Genomic DNA, 21,251 nt, shown 5'->3' with positions numbered 1-21,251 from the left:
TATCACTAATTGATTGTTGAATATCATTAAATATTTCTATATTTTTTCTTTTGTGTATATTTCACCTGCATTCTTCCCTTCACTGTTATAATTATTTTCAGAAGTAACTCGATCATTTGGATTAACATCACTTATTAATTTATTTGAAATTTCAACAATATCTTCAAAACATTCTAAATTCACACAGGAACCAACAACAATTGAAGCATATTTAGTCTCATAACTATTTAAATCTTTAGTAGAACTAGAATTGGATATTTTGATAAAACTCTTCAATACCAATATTTTTTTTGCATTGTATAATAATAGAAATATCAATATATTAGATTAGTTATAATATAATTGTATTATCGTAAGTAGTTCTAATTAACTACTGAAATAAATTATTTAAAATTCTTTATAGCTAATAAAAATATATATATATTAATTTTGAATAAAAAAGTAAAATATTTTACCTTTTATAAAGAATTTTTAAATTATCACCTTTCCATTTGTCTTTGATTATATTAGAAATATTATTATCGTGAATGGATTCATGATTGTCATTTACTCCTGCATCAATAATTCCAATTAATGGCATATTTTTATCAAGATTTGAAATGTTACACTTCTCTTCGAGTTCTTCTTTCCTTTGATCGTTCATCCTAAAGTTTTCCACTTTAAATTTTATTTGTTGAAGAAGTATATCATATATTTATAAAATAATATAATTAAATCATTTGAGAATTTCAATCAATCTAAATCATATTTTTAAATAAAATAGTAGAAATCAATTTTGTTATAATATTTTCTTTAGTTTAATAGAATCAATTTCTAATATTAAAATTTAAATTTTCATATTATAGATCCCACTAAATAAATTTTTAAGAGAAAAAATTCATTTACATAACTATTTTCAAATTATTAACAATTGATATCAAAACTATGATTTGAATTGTAGAGTTTTGAAAAAAAAAATGTTGCTACAAATTTTGTTAGCGATTTAAAGACATACAATATGAATTTGCTACAATAAAATTTAAATTTTGGAAACATGCTTCTCTTCGAGTTTTTCTTTCCTTTAATCGTTCATCCCAAATTTTTTCACTTTAAATATTATTTGTTTAAGAAGTATATCCTACATTTATAAAATAATATAATTAAATCATTTACAAATTCTAATCATTCTAAATAATATTTTTAAATAATATAGGAGAAATAATTATTGCGATTATGTTTTCTTTGGTTTAATAAAATCAATTTTTAATAATAAAATATAAAATTTTAACATTACGAATCTCATGAAAACATTTCTCTTAAATCATTTACATAACTCTTTTCAAATTCTTAATAAGCGGTATCAAACCTATGATTTAAACTGTTGAGTTTTGAAAAAACATTGTTGTTACGAATTTTGTTAGCGGTTTTGGAGACAAATAATATGAATTTGATACAACGAGCTTTAAATTTGGGGTCCTTATTTGTAAATGGTTATGGTTTCATATTTGTGTAAATGTTTTAAAGTGAGTATGTTTTTTTTAAAAGATAGTCCATTTGGTGATTTTGTGTAATACTTGAATACTTATGATTTGTGTTTTACATTTTTGTATTAATAAAAGTAATATTAGTAAACTTGATCAACATTATATAATAAAAAATGAAATAAATGTTACCTTAAATTTCTATCCATCCCCTAAGGAAATACTTAGGAAAAATCGACAACCAAAGTTACAAGACCCAATTATAATAAGCAAGTTGCTAAAGAATCTATTATTTTTTTGTCACCATAATTCCCACCTAATGCACAAATCACAATATTTCCTCTAATTGCTGAAAAGACTCCAAGATTATCATATCATAAAAATAAAATACTTCTTTCGACATTCATTTTATTATAGATATAAATATCTTGTTAACCTTATAACTAATTGCTTGTTGGATGACATTAAAGATTTCTCTATTTTTTTCTTTTGTATATATTTCACCTACAGTCTTCACTTCACTATTATAATTATTTTAAGAAGTAACTCATGCATTTGGATTAGCACCACTGAAATTTTATAAGAAGTAACTCGTGCATTTGGATTAACATCAGTTATTAATTTATTTGAAATTCCATCAATATCTTCAAGACATTCTAAATTCACACAGGAACCAACAACAATTGAAGCACATTTAGTCTCATATTTAGATCTTCAGTAGAATTAGAATTTGATATTTTGATAAAAGTCTTTAATACCAATATTTTTCTACATTGTATAATAATAGAAGTATCAATATATTAGATTAGTTATAATACCAGTAGTTCTAATTAACTGATGAAACAAATTATTCAAAATTCTTTATAGCTAATAAAAATATATGAATTAATTTTGAATAAAAAATTAAAGATTTTATATTTTATAAAGAATTTTTATATTATCATCTTTTCGTTTAATTGATTATATTAGAAATATTATTATTGTGAATGAATTCATGATTGACATTCACACTTGAATCAATAATTCCAATTAATGAAATATTTTTATCAATATTTGAAATGTTATACTTCTCTTTGAGTTCTTCTTTCATTTGATCATTCATCCCAAAATTTTGCACTTTAAATGTTGTTTGTTGAAGAAGCATACCATACATTTATAAAATAATATAATTAAATCAATTTGAGAATTCCAATCAATCTAAATAATGTTTTTAAATAATATATGAGAAATCATTTTTGTGATTATGTTTTCTTTGGTTTAATAGAATCAATTTATAAAACTAAAATATAAACTTTTTACGTTACGAATCCCATTAAAAAATTCTAAGAGAAACAAATCATTTACATAACTCTTTTCAAATTCTTAACAAGCAGTATCAGAGTTATGATTTGAATTGTAGAATTTTAAAAAAGGGTAAACTACGTCAAATATCACTCATCTTTAAGCTCGAGCTCGAAAATGTCACTGACGTTTTAATTTTGCCAAATTTAGCACGAACGTTTATGTGTCACTGCAATTTTGCCACTCTGCCGTTAATCCGTTAACATGACGATGACATTGCATATTTGTTCCAAGACGACGATGACATGACTCCCTCATCAAAATGACGTCGTTTTGGCACGACTGTTTTGATGCTCAAAAAGCTCAAAATGACGTCGTTTTGTTGATGAAAAAATGTTTTCATGGGATTCAAACCGTAGACCTTTAGAATCCAAAACTAAATACCCAACCACCAAGCTAACTTAAGAGCTTGGTATAATATTAACAAAACTATTATAAATAAGAAGGTCAAACAACTCCCTGGCAAGATGAGTGAATCTGTTGATAATGGAGCAAACTCCTAAGATATCATTATTCAATGCCCAAAACTACTACATATAAAGCTTGTTTTAACCACTTGTTCATGCTCATATTTTGGTAAACAAAACCTGAAAAAAAAACGGTCCCAAGCCAATGATATATGCAATCCATTGTATTCATTATTCAATGTCAACATATCTTGCTCATCCACCATCATCACCAACCTACAATCCCCCGATACCTGTGATCATAACAACAATCTTCCTCATTTCCTTCTTATTCGGTTTCTTCACAATTCATTTTTGCAAGTGTATCCTTAAGAATGTTGTAAGTTATAGGCCTCCGGTATAGGTTTGTCGCTGTGAGCTCAACATATCGAGGAAATCATCGGAGAAATCTCCAGTGCTTCTTCACAGCAATTCCATGCACGATATCAGAGCCAATAATTGAAACCGAAATAGCCCGCTTCGCAACTCCGTTTGCATTGAAATTAAAGAAGACATCGAGGAAGGTAATGAAGCCAAAGCACAAAGCAACTCTTCAAATACAAAGGGAAATCATCATACGAGACGCGAAGGGATCGAAAGACTCTACAGGTCGAACTCGACGGGCAACTCGATAGCTAGGATTAGAGAAGAAGATGATAGCAAGCACAGACTGAGATTCTTTGACCATGTGAAGATTAGAATTGTAAGAGGACATAAAGTTGTTCGACCTTCTTATTTATAATCGTTTTGTTAAGATTATACCAAGTTCTTAAGTAAGCTTGGTGGTTGGGTATTGAATTTTGGATTCTAAAGGTTTACGGTTCGAACCCCATGAAAAATATTTTTTCATCAACAAAACGACGTCGTTTTGAGTTTTTTGAGCATCATAACGGTCGTGCCAAAACGACGTCGTTTTGATGAGGGAGCCATGTCATCGCTGTCACGAAATAAAGATGTCATGTCATCGTCCCCTTAACGGATTAACGGCAAAGTGGCAAAATTGCAGTGAAACATAAACGTCCGTGCTAAAATTGGCAAAATTGAAACGTCAGTTGAATTTTCGAGCCCGAACTTAAAGATGAATGGTATTTGACGTAGTTTACCCTTTAAAAAATTATTGTTACGATTTTTGTTAACGATTTTGGAGACATATAATATTAATTTGCTACAATGAGTTTTAAATTTTGGAGACATACTTCTCTTCAAGTTCTTCTTTCCCTTAGTCGTTCATCCCAAAGTTCTACACTTTAAAATGTTGTTTGTTGAAGAAATATATCATACATTAATAAAATAATATAATTAAATTATTTGAGAATTTTAATCAATCTAAATGATATAGGAGAAATCATTCTTGCGATCGTGTTTTCTTTGGTTTAATATTAAAATATAAACTTTTCACGTTACGAATCCCACTAAAGAAATTTCTAAGAGAAAAAAATCATTTACCTAACTCTTTTCAAATTCTTAACAAGCGATATTAGAGCTATGATTTGAACTGTAGAGTTTTAAAAAAAATTATTGTTGTGAATGTTGTTAATGATTTTAGAGACAAACAATATGAATTTGTTACAATGAATTTTATATTTTGGTCCCTCTTTGTAAATGGTTATGGTTTCATATTTGTGTAAACGTTTTACCAAGAAAAAGAGTACATGCAACCAAGGAAACCACCAAAGATGAAAGGAAAAGCAACCTATGCATCCAGATCGAAAACTCTTAGCAACAAATAACCTGACACCTAAACAAACTAAACAGACCATCTGCAGGAACAAAAATATTGCAACCAATTAGAACAAGAAACATAACCCCTAACAAACAAACAATACACAAAAATTATCACCAGACTTTAAACACATCCTGCCCTGAGTGACCATTTGACATCAACAAGCGCACCAACAACTTTTTTAGAAAAAGAACCAATTTGAACATCACTACTTTAATTTGATAAACCCCAAATATTTATATCGTACAGCTCTGACCACCACTTTAAAGGATAACCAAAAGGATTACTAATCTAAAATAAAATAATAAGGGAACACGATTTTACTGTCAACGATATCTTACCAACCCAACTAGTCTAAACAAACAATACCAATGCCAATTCAATGGCTACGATTTCAGTGAAATCAACAGATGTCTCATCAACAGACCTTGAGAAAAATGCTCTTAATTTCCTAAAGGTAAGCCTTAAAATGCCACCGCACCTCTCCTATTCATGGACAAACTAGAAATAATGAAAGCAACGACTGAAGAAGGAGGTATAGATCCCACCATTCAAAATTTTTGACTCCAAGCTATTATTGCATTATAAGTGAATCGCACAACCCTTTCATGTAAGCTTCTAATTTCATTTGATCTTGTGCGTTTAATTCACTAACAATACATGTTTTTCCAAGGTATATATCTTGTCTTTCAAGTCTTTAACTTTTGAATTGAAGTTCTGGTAAGATTCAATATTCTATTTCTTCAGTGCACCTTTTATCTTGCTTAGTCTTCTATAAAATCCAGCTTTAACATCCGAATCATTTTAGAGTACCTTGTTGATTACACTTCTACAATTTGATTTAATAAGTCATCTGACCATCCAACTCAGTTGGTAGAGCACAAGGTTCTTAATTTTGAGGTCGTGGGATCGAGTCCCACGGAGAACATTTCATAATTCGGAGCTTCCTTACGGAAGCTGCTCTCAACCTAGTGTTGGGGGTAGCCTACTATCTTACCTCCCCTTACCCCCCATATATATGGGAAAAAGGGACAGCCATCCATTGATAAATTTGAATGGCATTGTCTTCATTCCCGTCTAATAGAAGCACCAAAATATAATCTGAAACAACCCTCTTGAGACCCAATTGCACTATGTTCTCAATTTTTACGAACCATTGCTCATCGATAAGAAATTTTTTGATTTATTCCTTTTATTGCCCATGTCAAACCAAGTGAATTTCTCCCCTCTCAAAGGTAATTTGATCAATTTACAATTGGAGATAAATTCAATAAACTGTAAATAGCTCGAACTCATGTTAGAACAACCACTACGCTCTTCTAAACCTAACCGTGTTAAAATTACCTATTATTAGCCAACGATTTGAATTCAATCCTTTCAAAATAACAATTCATTCCAAAAATCAATTTGTTCATACACCAAACTTTATATAAGTGTCGATAATATGCATATATGCTACATGAATATGTTATGTATAATATATCTTTCTAAAAATATTTTTTTAATTTTTTTAATAATTTATAAGTAATTATTTTATATTCTATTATATACATTAAAATTTAAAAATATATTATAATTTTAGTTTTTTAATATGTATATTCAGTTTTTTAGTAATTCAATTTATATTTTTATTATTTCTATATTTAATATTTAATATTTAAATAATTTTTAATTTTTTATTATTTTTTTAAAAAATTAAATAAGCTCTTGAACTTAAAAAAAATCAATTTAGTCATCGAACAAAACTAAAAAAAATCAATTTAGCCTATCTATCACATCATCAACCACAATGGATTGTCACATTTGTACCATGGACCCTATGTTAGCTTATTGAACTATCACATCAGTATCGTAATGATCAACGACGAAAAACGTTGATTAAGGGCCACATTGGGTTTGTTTTCAAAGTTCGAGGGTCACATTAAGAAAAAATAATACAATGAACACATTTTTTTTAAAGTATAGGAACATCTTATTCCTTTTTGACAAAATTTTTTAAAAGCTTAAAGTGTATACAATATAATTTAAACAATTATTTTTTAATTAACCCTACAATTATATAATAATATTAACACCCTTTAATTCTTACTTTTATAGAAAAGACAATTTATAATTATCGAGTTCAAATTTTGAGAATATTATGGCCACAATATTTTTTAGAAAATGAGGGGTTTTTTGAGAATTATTTTATGATCTAGATCATTTAATATAATGTATGCAAAATTTGTCACAAGCGGACGATAAGTTTCATAAAATATATTTAAAAAGTAAAACTCGTCATATAAATTGAAATAAAATTGAATGAAACTCATCACACTCTTACGAAGAGTTCCAATTATTTATTATGTTAGGTATACTATCAAAATTAGGCTTCAATGTTTATTATGTATAATATGAATTTCAAGGCAAAAAGACCCATAATATTTGGAAAAAAATACTTTGACCTTTATTATTTTTTAGAGTATTTTAACAACCAATATTTCATTTTTAGGTAAAAAATTCATATTTTAGAGTGTTAATTGTGTGCTAACTAATAATTTTCATCTATAGAGGGGGCTTTTTAGTTAAAATGGAACATTGAGAGTCAAAATGCTCTAAAAAAGAATATAGATCAAAATGACAATTTTAATAAATGCTGGGGGGACTATTTTTGATATTATGCCTATTTTTATGAAACTCGTTATTCCTCGTGGTAAATTCTACATGCATTATAACTAATGTTTTATATTCCAAATTAATTTCCAAACACTTAGGGTTCGTTTGGTTCTAGAAAATAATTTCTATTCCTATTTTCTTCTTTTAGTTTTCAGAAAATAGTTTTCATTTTTTATTTTTTGAAAATTAGAAAACATATTTGGTTAATGTAAATAAAAACTTGAATTCAAAACTTAAATACTAAAAATATATTTAGTATCTAACTTTTTAAAATATAAATAAAAAGAATAGTTATTAAATAATTAATTTAGATTATAATTATTAAAAACCATTACATAAATTTAACATATGAGTTATACAAATATAAAACAATATAATCGATAAGAAATTCCAAAACAAAAAATTTATTTTAGTTTATAATAAGAATATAATGTTAATGCATATTAGACATTAATTAAATTTTAAAAATACAAAAAAATACTATTATAAATAGTAGCACACAAAAGTGTCGTTAACATAAAAAAATGTGTATAGTGATAACTAAGACCCTCAAACTTTTGGAAAAATAATTAGTGTAGTTCCTGAATTTTTTTTGCACCAAATGTGATCGCTAATCTTAGAAAAAAAAATCTAACCCTTTGAACAACGGAGTCAAACTTGACTATTACGACGCTTACATGATAATTCAAAAACTTACATGACAATCTACAATATTGATGTAACAGTTCACTAGACTGTTGTGGTAATACTCGATGGAAGATGATCTGGTAGATGGACTTAATTGATTATTTTAAAATGTTTGAAGACTTATTAATTTTTTTTAAAAAAATTAAAAATTATTTAAATTAAAAACATAAAATATAAATAATTATTAAGATATTCAATAAATTAAATATAAAAATGAAATTATTAAAAAATTAATTTAAGGATTATATTGAGTGTAAAAAAAGTTTAGGGACCATATTGACTTTTTTTTTACAAAAAATTTTGGGTTTCAGAAACCATTAAATCAAAAAATTATTGTTCGAATGATTTAAATATGTGCGAGTTAAGTTAAAATTTAGATATAATGTTTCATTATATTTTGAATTTCCAAAACAATTTAATGAAAATATTGAAAACAATTTTTTATTTTTATATTTCACTTATTTTTATTTTATTTTTAGAAATCATTTTCAGTTTTATAATCAATATATTTTCTTCGACATTATTTATTTTCTATAAAAATAATTTATATTTTCTAAAACCAAATCGATTTATATTTTTTATATTTTCTTTTCTCATGAGTTATTTAACCTATGAAGCTAATTATCAATTGTATGAGCCTCTGATTTAGGTGACAGTCATATTTGATCGAGCTAGAAGGAAAATTCCCACAGGCGCTTTCCCACTCGACCGTGCGCTAAATAAGGCAACGAGTTTTTGCACACCAAGTTTTCGATAAAATTCCTTTTACATATTAAAGAAGAAAAAGAATCTGAATGGTTAGTAATGCAGAAGAATAGGCTTGGTCACCATCTTTATTCTCTAGCGAGACACTACTCCAGAGTAGCTCCGCCTCCACCTGCGTATGCTGATCCGGTCATCCGCGTCTCCAATAACGTGGCTTACTTAGGCAGTCCAAAACAGGGTCCAAAGCCTCGCCAACTCCTTTCCTTGCCCCCTTTCCCTGGTTATCCTTTGCCTGGGAAGAACTCTGCCACTGGTCGCATCACTGCTATCAGTTGGCTCAAATATTACTTCGATGAAATTTCAGACTCCGCCATTCAGTCTCATTTTAACAAGGGCCTCGTACGTATTCCAAACTACTCCCCCTTTTAGTATTACACATAAAAAGAGACCTATTTCTTTGCTAGATGCTTTAGGCCAAGTAGTTCTCTCTGCCACTTTCCTATCTCAGCATTCAACATATGCATATCCCTCATTCTTGTTGCAGGTTGAGATCGAGTCCTCAAATCGTGGTGCAGCTGATTCCTTCATAGAAAGTGGTGGGCAAATGAAACCCTTGAGAAAGGTACCCTTAATCTCAGAATTAAAAACATTTTTTTCTTGGGCCCTTCTGTGCGGGTTTAATTACTCTGTACTTATACAGCTTACCTACAGATCAAGCATAATGAGGTGATGGAAGTAAGGGCAAGAGTTTGGGTACCTGTATCGATTGCAGAGACTCGAGTCTCCAAGAGATTGACTGTATACCGAGTGGGACTCTTCATCCAAATGCTGATGAGATTGACTATTTGCGAAGACTTGTCAAGTACAAGGCAATTGTACAAGCATGTATTTGCTTGTTGGTATCTTTGGTATCCGTGTGCTTATTAATATGTTATTGCATGCGTTTGTCCTCGGGGGCAAACCTCTAAGTTGATAAGCATCTGTCCTAACTAGTATGCTACTTTTCGCATGATGGATGAATGATGATGCATGCTCCAAGTTCCTTACTTCAGTCTGAAGGTATTTTCCCCCCCAACATGTTCTTCCTATATTTATTTATGCTGTTTTATGTTTCAGGACTATGCTATACTTGTACTAAATAAACCGCCCAAGCTGCCAGTAAAGGTTTGGTTACATCATTAAAGGTATTTGAGTTGTTGTCTCAGCATATTGTGTTTCCTCTCACTTTGGTTTATCACAATATCTTCAGGGAAGTCTGCCTGTACATAACAGCATGGATGCATTAGCAGCAGCAGCTCTGTCTTATGATTATGATGAGGGCCCTAAACTGGTATGCTCATTTATTGTAGAAATTATATGGTGAATGCCTTTACCCGTTGCTGGTTGTTATTATTATTGCCAATATCAGTAAAGGTAAAAAGTCGATACTTTTCTTGATCCACTGATATATATATATATATATAGCATCATATGATAATAGAATGTTGCTTAATGGTTAAGCTTTGGATTTAACTGAACACAAGCTTTCTTGTGTGATAGCAGAGCTAGCATCATGGTGAGGCATATGGGATGAATAATAGCCTGATACCACACATGTAGCTATGACTTAAGAGTTCAGGGTAGATATATTCTTGACTTCTGCTTAGAGATCCATAACATGGTATTTGATTTTATTTTTTCTTCAATATTGCAAAGAAAGCACACGTCTTATTATTTCATGGGAGAAATATGTTTTTTTTTGCTTCGGTGGTAAAAACTGTATCAACCTGACAAGATATGTTTGGGAATAGGATTAAAAAAGTACAAAGTATTTTATCCTCCCCTCTTTTTATCATTATCATATATTGAAGTCTCAAGTTAATTGGACCTTGTTGAAGTAATTTTATTTTATTTCATTGATGTATTGATGTTAAACTGTATATCTTGAGAGTAATGATGACTAAAAAGTTAATTTTTTTTTGAGGATTTATGGTGCTTCTTATTCAGCTAATTCTTTAAAAGGACGTAAGATGTATGTTGAATTTTTGTGTACTTGGGATAAGGCTTAGGGGAGTGTAAGTTATATGTTGAAAGGTTTGCTTGTAGTTGTAAGTGAAATGTAGTTTGTAGCTGTTAATGAGTCGTTATCTGATTTACTTTTTATTTTGTTGGAAAGCCAATTCTGTCTGACTTTTTCACTCATGCTTTTATTATGAACTTCTGTCAGGTGCACCGGCTTGATAGAGAAAGCAGTGGCCTCCTCTTAATGGGGAGAACTAAAGAAAGCATAAATCATCTTCATTGGCTGTTCAATGACATAAATCCGGCAAAATCCTCCTGTAAGGTAACATGTACCCTAACTAGTGAAAATAAATTGTCAGATGCCTGCTTCCTACATCCATGTTGTTAATATGTATATTTTATTAGCACGGTGGCTGCCAACTTGTACAGGCATTATAGACTGCTGGTTGAACATTTTCTGTTCTTTTAGTTTACAAATATTCTGGCATTTAGGCTTGGAATGATGCTTGTGACGCAAAGTTTCAGCGGTATTGGGCGTTGGTGATAGGCACTCCAAAGGAGAATGAAGGCTTAATTTGTGCTCCTCTTTCGAAGGTTCTCTTTTGCAATCTTTCTTTGCCTCTTCCTTGACCAGAGTTTTAATCACGTATCTTTTGTTTATTTTTAGATTCTTCTTGACGATGGTAAGACTGAGAGGGTCATCTTGGCTCAGAATGTGGGTTTAGAACCTTCTCAAGATGCCATGACCGAGTACCGGGTACTAGGTCCTATGATAAATGGATGCTCGTGGATTGAACTGCGCCCACTTACTACCAGGAAGCATCAGGTACCGTATTTATCTCTGTTTATCTTATTCAAGTGTTGTACGCAGGAGGCATATATTTGTATGAATCACACCCAATCTCTCATACTTACAATTTCTTGCAGCTCCGAGTCCACTGTGCTGAAGCTCTAGGGACTCCCATAGTTGGTGACTATAAGTATGGCTGGTTTGTCCACCGGAAATGGAAGCAGATGCCTCGAGCTGATATTGAACCAAGGACAGGGAAACCATACAAGTTACGAAGGCCGGAAGGTCTGGATGTTCAGAAGGGAAGTGTATTGTCCAAGGTTCCCTTGTTGCATCTGCATTGCAGGGAGCTTGTCCTTCCAAATATTGCAAAGTTCCTTCCGCTGTTGAGTGAGAATGCAGAAACCCTGCCTCCTGGACTAAGTGGCAAGCCCGATCTCCTGCGCTTTGTAGCATCGATGCCTAAACACATGAAAATCAGTTGGAACTTGATGTCCTCCTATTTAGTGTAAATTTCAACTTTGATGATCCCATCTTTACATTTAACAATACATTCTTAGTTCTCATCATTTTTCTTTCTTTCTCGATATCATGTTCTACTGCAACTCAAATTTAATTACGGAGTTAAGGCCATATCAATTTTGATCTATGCTTGTTCGGGTCAAAGGATTTTTACAATTTCAGCTTACTTGATCTAGTCTGGATTATCATTCATTCTAAAAAATAACTTAATATTTTATTATTTTTAGATATAGGGGAATACTTGATAGTGGGGGAACTTGATATTAAGTTTTGGAGGGGCTTAGCTAAAACTTAAAAGTACTTAAACGGATTTGATTAAAATTTCCAAAATTTTTAGAGATTTAATCAGAACTTTTAAAAAATTTTAGTGAGAATTTTAGAATAAATAATAGGGTCAAGTTAAAATATTTAAAAACCTAAAGTCTTATTAATGATTTTTTTTTTAAAACTTTGGAATTAATTTTTGGGTAAACTACACAAATAGTCACTAATGTTTGAGTAAATTTTTGTTTTTCCCACTGAAATTTCAAAAGTAACAAATTGGTCACTAATGCTATTGATTATAACAAATATGTCACTCGTCGTTAACACCCGTTACTACGGGCGAAGGAAAGCTGACGTGGCACGTTAACTGCTGACCATGTACTATTTGACCACCATTTTGACCCATCTTTCTCTTCCATCTCCACACTTCTTTTTAACTTCTTAAAACCCACAATTTCTCTTTTATCTGTCTTCTTCAACCCTCACCACTCTGTACATGCACTGCTCCTAGAGGAAAAACAGGCAAAGGGTTTTATAGGTTGACATCTTCCCAAAGTGCTGAACGGATCACATTTCATCTATCCGAGTTAACGGTTCTGCAATACCGAACAATGAGCCTCCTTCCGACTTTCTTCGCTTATTACACAGTTGAATATGACATCGACAATTGATTTCCACCCAATGCGATGGTTGTAGCTCATCTGATTCTTGATCTAATTGTAGATATTTATTGGCTTCTCGAATGTATGATGATTCTGTAAAATTTAATCAAGATGATAAAGCATCTTACCAATGTACGACATATTTCCTTTCTTACCAACCAACATATGTCTGGTGAAATTTGTTTGAAATGGAAAGATTCTAAATTTAAGCTCATTGTAGAAGTGTTCCAGTCCAAGATATTGTTCCCAAGCACCATGTACATCCTTTCTCTACAAGAACAAAGTAAAAGCACAACGGTAAAAATGGCACAATATCTCAAGGAAAGTGACTAATACAAAACTTCAAGATGATAAAGGTAAAAAGAATCTAAAAACGAGCAGAGACTACAACAGAGTCCTGGAGACAATCGGGACGAGATCATACCGTGGAGCAATTATTTGGAATAACGAGCAAAAATTGAACAAGGGTTCAGTTTGTTTAAATCCATTAAAAAACATAAAGAGGTAAGAAAGAAGATAAAATAATACAGAGAACAGAAAAGAAATGCAATCTTGACAGACATGATAACTTGATTTTTATCGGGCAGAGATCATACCTCTGCAAATTCCTCATCTCGAACCTGTAATCTTTTCGAATTCGCACTTCAGTCAACGTTTCACCCTCATAAATAACAAGGAAAAATGGCTCCCCAAAATTCTGCACTTGTTGTTAAGGTTCACAAAGAAATTAATAAACATTCCACAGCTCTTTTACCTCTTTCACAGCTCTCAACTTTTGTATATACCAGGTTGTAGGATGTAGTGGTCGGCATGGCTTTTTTGTTTTTCCTCTAGGAGCAGTGTATGTACGGTGAGGATCGAATAAGAAAGACTAAAGAGAAATGATGAGTTTTGAGAAATTAAAAAAGAAGTGTAGAGATGAAAGAGAAAGATGGGTCAAAATGATGGTCAAACAATGAAAGGTAAATAGTGAATTTGTCACGTTACCTTTATGTCAGATTTTTAATGATGAGTGATATATAAATCAATAATTGGGACGAACAGATGAAAGGTCAAACAATGAAAGGTCAAACCATTTTGACATAAAGGTAAATTAAAAAAAAAACGATCCAGCCTCCAAAGGATCCTATTATCATCCACTCGTTTTAAAAATTAATCTTATTTAAAAAATGCATATTGTTATAATAATATTTGGATGGCATCAAATATTTTTATTATATATTTTCAAAAAAATTAAATTTATTTAAATGGATATTATTCATAAAATTATTTTTAATAATTAAATATTTTTTACATATTCAGGTATTAATTTTACTCCTCAAGTAGATATAGAGCCAACTTTAAAACTTTTAGGGTAAATTACAAGCTCACTCATTGAATTTTTTTTTCTATTTCACTCATCTTATTTTTAATTTTTTTAATTTATTAACTAAACTTTAAACATTAAATTTTTTATCACTCGATCGTTTATTTCTTAACACTGTAATGATCTGATATTTTTTTTATTAATTTCTTAATCAATTAACATTTTATTAATATTATTTATATATATTTTCTATTATCCCTAACCCAGTTGATCACTTTCCTCACCCTCACCCTCACCCTCACCATCACCATCACCATCACCATCAAAACTCTCTCCAACATCTTCTTCTCTCCCTTCTAATCTCTCCACCATCTCTGCTCACAAATGGAACATTCTCGGATAGCTCAGAAAATGCAAGAACCAAGGTGCGCACCGGTTTTACATAAAAAAAAATTCAGATTTACCAATCTCTTTGAGCAAAAATTTTCTCATTTTTCTTCGAAACCAATGAACACCCACTTTATTTCTCTTCATTCTAAGCTTTATTTATATACTAGATCAAGCTTTTATGTCGACCAAAATCACACAAAAGATCAATCCTTTGGACTAAAATTACACAAAGATCAACACTTTGAGTAAAAAAAATATTTCCCCTTTTAATTCTTTTTTCTTTCAAAAACAGTGAATACCCATTTTAGTTTTCTGCATTCTTGATGTTTATGCACATAATTAATATCCTATGTGAAAGAAAATTACAGAACATGAAATCAAAGCCGTGAAAAAATATTCTTCAAAACAACAAATACTCATTTTATTTTTCACAATCTTTGACTTTTAATGCAGAAAAAGTAAAATAAATAAAGAGAAAGCTTAAAGAGAAAGAGATCAAGGGTTTATCTCTGAAAAATGAAATAAATATTATTATATTTTATCATGAAATTAACACAAATAGAATCGATTTTAACTTAAAAAGAAGAGCATTGAAGTGAAGAAAACAATCACTGAATCGACCTTGAGAAATAAATGGGAATCGGGAAAGAGAAGATCGGGGACCTAAATGTTTGGTGACTATATTGCAAGTTTTAAAAGTTGAGGGACCTAAATGCAAGTCTCTGAAAAGCTCAGTGTCCATTTATATAATTTACTCTTGTTTTATTCCTGTTAAATGAAGTTCTATACTCAGATTAAGTAAGGTATTGGTGCTTGTTTCTTGATTTTTAGTTATGACATTTTTGACTAGCCATGGGATGCCCGACCACCATTTTCAGCTTGTCAGACATATTCCTCTACCTTCTTCGGCGTGCGGAACTCGACTTTTTAATATTGAGTTACCGTGTGACATCGGGGAAGAAAATTCTCAACAAGTATAACCCAATTATGCATTACAAAATTCAACTGTTGCCATAATTTTATGATCCCAACCACTAAAGTTTCACACACGGCTAGATCAACTCAAGAAATGTATACATGCATTACACATTCAAATGTTACCATAGTTTTATAAATCCAACTGCTTGAATTCTTCAACTGGGAAGGATCAAGCTCTAATATAAAACAAAACCATCATTATTTGTCTCTTGGGTAGGGCATTGGAAGATCAATTCTCATTCAAAGTAGCTCTACTTTTCGGTCATTATACCGGTTCCGCTTCACACAAGATTCGAATCCTATCATACATTGTTTGTAATCTGCAGCATAGGCAATTCAAAATGTATGAAAAGCTTCGGTTACCTACAGGAAGATTCCAATGAAGATGTTAAGCGAAAACAAAACGCAAAAGTTGTAAGGCAAAGGTGAAAAATTACCCTGCAATAACCTTCAACAAACTTCCATAGCAGATTACCACACAATATTATGTATAATACATACATGCATTAATACGAGCAGAAATTTATATAATTTGATTCTAGTTCAGTAGCATTGAAGTTCTCTTATCTCAAATTCCCAAACCAACACAAGCCAGACAAAACAAAACAAAACTCTAAAGCAAAACTCTAAAGCACATTTAAGGAGAAGGCTTTGTAGCAGTCCTAACAGAAGACCAAATCTGGGCAATACCCTCAAAAATATGAGGCAAAACACTGCTGATGCCATTGAAAGCAGCCCCGGAAGCAACCCCAATCGCAAAAGACTCCAAATAGCCAGGCTTGGAGTCGAGCTTCACATCCACAACCGCCAGCCTGTTGTTGAGACTGTCCATCTTTCTGGAAGCGTCAATCAAGAACTTGTCTTTCTTGGGCTTGGTGCTGGACGAGACGACCCTCATCACCACGTTCTGGAGATCCTCAATGACTTTGACGGAAGCTTCTTGGGCATCCAGGCCTTGGGTTTCGTAATGGGATATTAGCTCTTGTGGTGTCGGGATTTTCCTCTTTGTTTTGCTGCTGCTCGTGTTGTTGTTGTTGTCTCTGTCACTAAGTTTTCGAGGAACGGCTGTTGGTGTCGCTGGTTGTTCCATTTCCTTGGCTTGCAACGAAGGAAGCACCGCTGAAAAACCTACAATTCTGGGGGTTTTGGCCTGGGGGATTAGGAAACGGATAGGACAACTGGAGTGGAGAAATTCATATATATATAAAACTCTGTTGGGGTCCTTTTTTTCTCTGTTCATTTAATAAGCCCAAATTGCTAATTTAGAAAAGGCATAAATTTATCTTCTATAAATTAGTGAATGGGTTGATCCAAACCTGGGTAAAAGTAGAGAAGAGTAAAGAAATCAAATGAATTAAAACTAAATCGAATTATACTAATATTTAAACGATTATTTTAAAAATAAAAGATATTCTTAATATTAATTTAAAATAAAAAAAAATCAAATATAATTCAAGCCAAAAAAAGAAGAAGTTAAAGACATTTGTGCAAAACTCAACCGAGTTCTAGAAAAAGGATTAAACACAAATTAATTAATTTTTTTGGTGTGACAGTGTGAATATACTTTGAATTTCAGGTAAAAGAAAAGAAAGTACTAGTAGGGAATAATGAGTACTAGTACTCTCTCTTCTTCCCAACGGTTCAAAGTAGGAAGAGAGGGAAGGGAACATACATTCAAAATGAAATAGGTTGGAATTAAGAGCAACAGTCGCAGTAATACTATCTTTATGCTTGATCCTTTTTATAAAAAAAGAAGCTTAGTCATGTGTTGGTGAAGTTCCCCCACTATCAGCAAGACAGCTAGGGGGCATGTTCTCTTCAGCGATCTCTTTGAGTCGAGTCAGTTCCGGTAGCACTTCCTTGTCGATATCAGGCCTGTCTCGCCGTCTCAGTTCAGCACATCGAATTGCCAGTTTGGCCATTGACAAGGTCTCTTCACCTGGCCAGTCGGTCACTGCAGGGTCCAGCATCTCTTCAAATGTGCCATTCTCGATAGCTAGCCCCACGTAGTGAGACAACCCCATTGGTGGCCTTGCTGTTAGGAGTTGAAGAAGTATGATCCCCAATGAATATACGTCGGATTTCACCCCAGCACACCTGTTTGTTGATACTCCGGATCGATGTAGCAAAATGTTCCGGCTGCCGATGTTATGCAGCACTGTGTCACGTTCTCTGCGACGGCCGGTACTAGCTTTGCCAACCCGACATCACTGATCTTGCTAACGTAGTTGTGATCCAACAATAAGTTTGCGGGCTTCATGTCACGGTGCACGATCGGCTCCGGTTTCGTTTGATGGAGAAAAAGTAGGCCTGTTGCGATATCTGCAGCGATTCGGAACCTGAGTTGCCAAGACAATACTGGGCTGTTCCCTTTCCTGAATAGACAATCATCTAAGCTTCCCCTAGCCATGTATTCATACACTAAGATTCCATACTCTGGGCAGGCTCCTAGAAGAAGTACCATGTTTGGATGGCGTATGCAGCTCAGTACTTCAATCTGCAAATCAATAATCAACAGCATCATGTTCAAATGATTTTCTGTCTTTAAAGAATCCCTTGTCGATTATATTATCAATTTTATGTTTACCTCTTGAAGAAACTGTAATCTCCCTTGAGCAGCATCTGGTCGCAAAACTTTAACTGCAACCTGTGTATGTTCAAGGTAACACTTGAAGACAGGACCATAACCTCCTTCTCCGATTTTTCGATTGGGGGCGAAGTTCTCTGTTGCCTTCTCAATTTCCTCAATGGAGTATCTCTTGTATTTGATATTACTGTTGGATAGAATCTGCAACATCCTCTTCATTTCCTCTGTTTCTCTTAGCGCTCCCCTCTTGTATTCGCCAACATTCGCTTCGATTCTACTCGTTTCTGTACCGCTTCGGCTGCTTCCATGGCTGCTTTGCACTTGGCTTTCTCTTTCTCTACAGCTGTCATTGCAGCTTCCTCGGCTCGTTGTACCTCTTCCAGTCTTTGCTCTTCTTGATTTTTACCGTGCTTTATCTCAATTGCCTGAGGTTCGTAAGTCTACAATTCAGAAAATTTCACAGTGAGAGGGCTAAAAAGATGACATGCTTGATGCTTGTACCTGTTGCTTTGCTGAAATTGCTTCTCTGCATGCATTACCGTATAAGTCCATTTTTTGCTTCAATTCCTGCGTTAGTCTCTTCATTTCAGCTTCAACTTCGTCCTGTTCGGTTTTAGATAAAAAAAAGTCGAAAAATCGATTTAGACCAGCCATCAACGGTATGAACTTGTTGAGAATATTCAGACAAAAACAAATGCAGTTCTGTTTATAATAATATTTATCTTCAATATGATAAGAAATGAATGGAACCTGCAGGTGTCCATTTTAAATCTAGCTTCCATTGGAGACAACCTGATTAACGTACCAGATTCTGCGATGAACAAGATGATCTTCCACTGTCAATCGACGGTTGTGAGAAATCGAATTGAGAATTACAGTCGTCCCACCTCATTCCTGAACGCAATGATCCAACGCTAATGTCTGTGCAGTTCGATAACCGCATATTTCGACTAGAGTCGATGAACGAATCAAAGAGCAAAGAAGAGCCACAGTCGGTGCTTGGTCGGTCCGAGCTAACAAATGATATATCAGTATCCGATTCGGATAAATCCGCGAATGCTCTGGCGAGACTGGCTCTTGTAGGGGGTAACCTGGTATTATAAAGATGATGGTTAGTTGACCAGCAAGTCATGTCATCATAAAAGAAACATCTTTTGCTTAACAGGATTGTTTCTCGAGACTTGCCCGGAGCCGCAGTCGATTGAAGTCCGATGCTTGCTCGCTGACCGATTATCTACTGCATAGTCAAGATGCAAATATTACATTCCCAATTAGTCTAGATGTAAATGGAAACTAAACTGAAAGGAGATTAGTGTAGAAAGGGAACAAACCTCCTTTTCCTGAACCAGGATTACTCAGGGAGGGCTTGCTCACAGACAAGCCTTGGCTACGGGTAGTAGATTTCTTAATTTGATCAAGTAACGGGGAGGCGAATGGGGCGGCACGAACGGCGTTTCTTACCGAAGATACCTTCCCTTTCGAAATGACATATACGGTGCAGAAGTCCGGTGAAGCTTTTGACACACAGCTCGGTATGTCGGCCCTGAATTTTCTGCAGAACGGTCATTTTTGCATAAGAATTTCAATGCTGAAATGAACATCATGCATGGCCATCAAGTTGGGGAGAAATACCTCATAAATCCACTTCGAGATGGGGCACCCAGAACCAATTTCTCAATTGCAGCATAAGAAACATATTCTGTCAATGCTTTTACAACATCCGAATCTTCAAGCACGACATCAAGAGAATGTATCTGTCGTAAAGGAGACAAGCTCACATCAAACCATATACAACGTTAACAAATGTCAAAGACACGAGGATTTGTCTGTTCCCTCATAAACGTACATCCTTTCGGGTACAAAAACAATGAAAGGTGAGGAACAATTCTTTGGATATCTTTTCCGTCAGCTGTTTGTTCGATGAGTCGCTACCGTTACCTGCACCAGAATAAACCTTATGAGAATCGAGCATGCAGATAACCGACCGAGCATAATTTAGGGTTTTGAAAATTACTGGCTCCGTTTTTATTAACAACGTGAATAAGAACAACGGTTTGGCTTTTGGAAAGAAGATGCTCAACAGCCCATCTGAAAGCATGTTGGCTGCCTTTGTCCTTATCAATGGCTACCGCTACCAGCCCATTGCCACCTCCTTTTTTCATGGATGTACTCGTACTTCCCTTGGGTACCACATTTTGCTGTCTTTATTTCTTATTAGTCTCCTCTCAAAGAACCAAAAAAGAAAAGAAGAAAAAGGCTACGAAATCTCTACGCAGCAGGCTGATATTGACCATGCATCTCTCTTGTAACACCTGATTCTTCTGGTTTTTTGTCCCAGAATCGTGTTCCTCTCATGAACACCAAATAAAACTCCCTATTTCTCTTGTTTTTCCAATGAGTGTATTATATATATAGGAAACCTTAACAATGCACCCATGATTATTCATACGCGTAGTTTCTAGTCTATATCTAAACGATGCATAAAAAGTAAATCCATGCAACTAGTGTATATTTGACGCCCTTTATAATCTGACGCTTGTCTTTCCTTTCTTTGTTTAGCTTAATTTTTGCTTTTTTAAAGAAAATATTTTTATTTATTATTTTATTCTGTATTAAAAATAAAATATTTAAATAGATTGTTCTAAATATTTGTGTGTGGATAGATTTAGGATCTAAACTTGATTTATTTGATTGATTTTTTTTATTTTTAAATCATGTATTTAAAGAATTTGTT

At 32.9% G+C, this 21,251-nt stretch overlaps 2 protein-coding genes and 1 pseudogene across 2 annotated transcripts; 1 reads left to right on the top strand and 2 right to left on the bottom strand.

The window, feature by feature from the left end:
* The first annotated feature begins 9,070 nt into the window (after positions 1-9,070).
* Positions 9,071-12,391, top strand: LOC120149109 (RNA pseudouridine synthase 3, mitochondrial-like). Its single transcript, XM_039162004.1, is given in 10 exon segments — positions 9,071-9,416; positions 9,562-9,639; positions 9,729-9,807; positions 9,810-9,886; positions 10,134-10,181; positions 10,267-10,347; positions 11,224-11,340; positions 11,511-11,612; positions 11,686-11,844; positions 11,946-12,391. Coding segments are annotated over 10 exon segments (1,416 nt in total). The 5' UTR covers positions 9,071-9,116; the 3' UTR covers positions 12,321-12,391.
* Positions 12,392-16,474: 4,083 nt separating this feature from the next.
* Positions 16,475-17,088, bottom strand: LOC120149110. Its single transcript, XM_039162005.1, has one exon. The coding sequence runs from the start codon at positions 17,018-17,020 to the stop codon at positions 16,568-16,570; it is 453 nt and encodes a 150-aa protein (XP_039017936.1). The 5' UTR covers positions 17,021-17,088; the 3' UTR covers positions 16,475-16,567.
* Positions 17,089-17,687: 599 nt separating this feature from the next.
* Positions 17,688-20,872, bottom strand: LOC120149045 (annotated as a pseudogene).
* Positions 20,873-21,251: the final 379 nt, after the last annotated feature.

This window comes from Hibiscus syriacus, unplaced genomic scaffold, assembly GCF_006381635.1.
Source record: "Hibiscus syriacus cultivar Baekdansim isolate YM2019G1 unplaced genomic scaffold, ASM638163v2 tig00110988_pilon, whole genome shotgun sequence".
In the NCBI taxonomy this organism is placed as follows: Eukaryota; Viridiplantae; Streptophyta; class Magnoliopsida; order Malvales; family Malvaceae; genus Hibiscus; species Hibiscus syriacus.
The sequence above is the reverse complement of the archived record's forward strand: the minus strand, read 5'-3'. Positions and strand labels throughout refer to the sequence as shown.

Bases quoted from the DNA above. Each gene is read 5' to 3' on its own strand.
- LOC120149110 (XM_039162005.1), bottom strand. From the start codon at position 17,020: ATGGAACAACCAGCGACACCAACAGCCGTTCCTCGAAAACTTAGTGAC.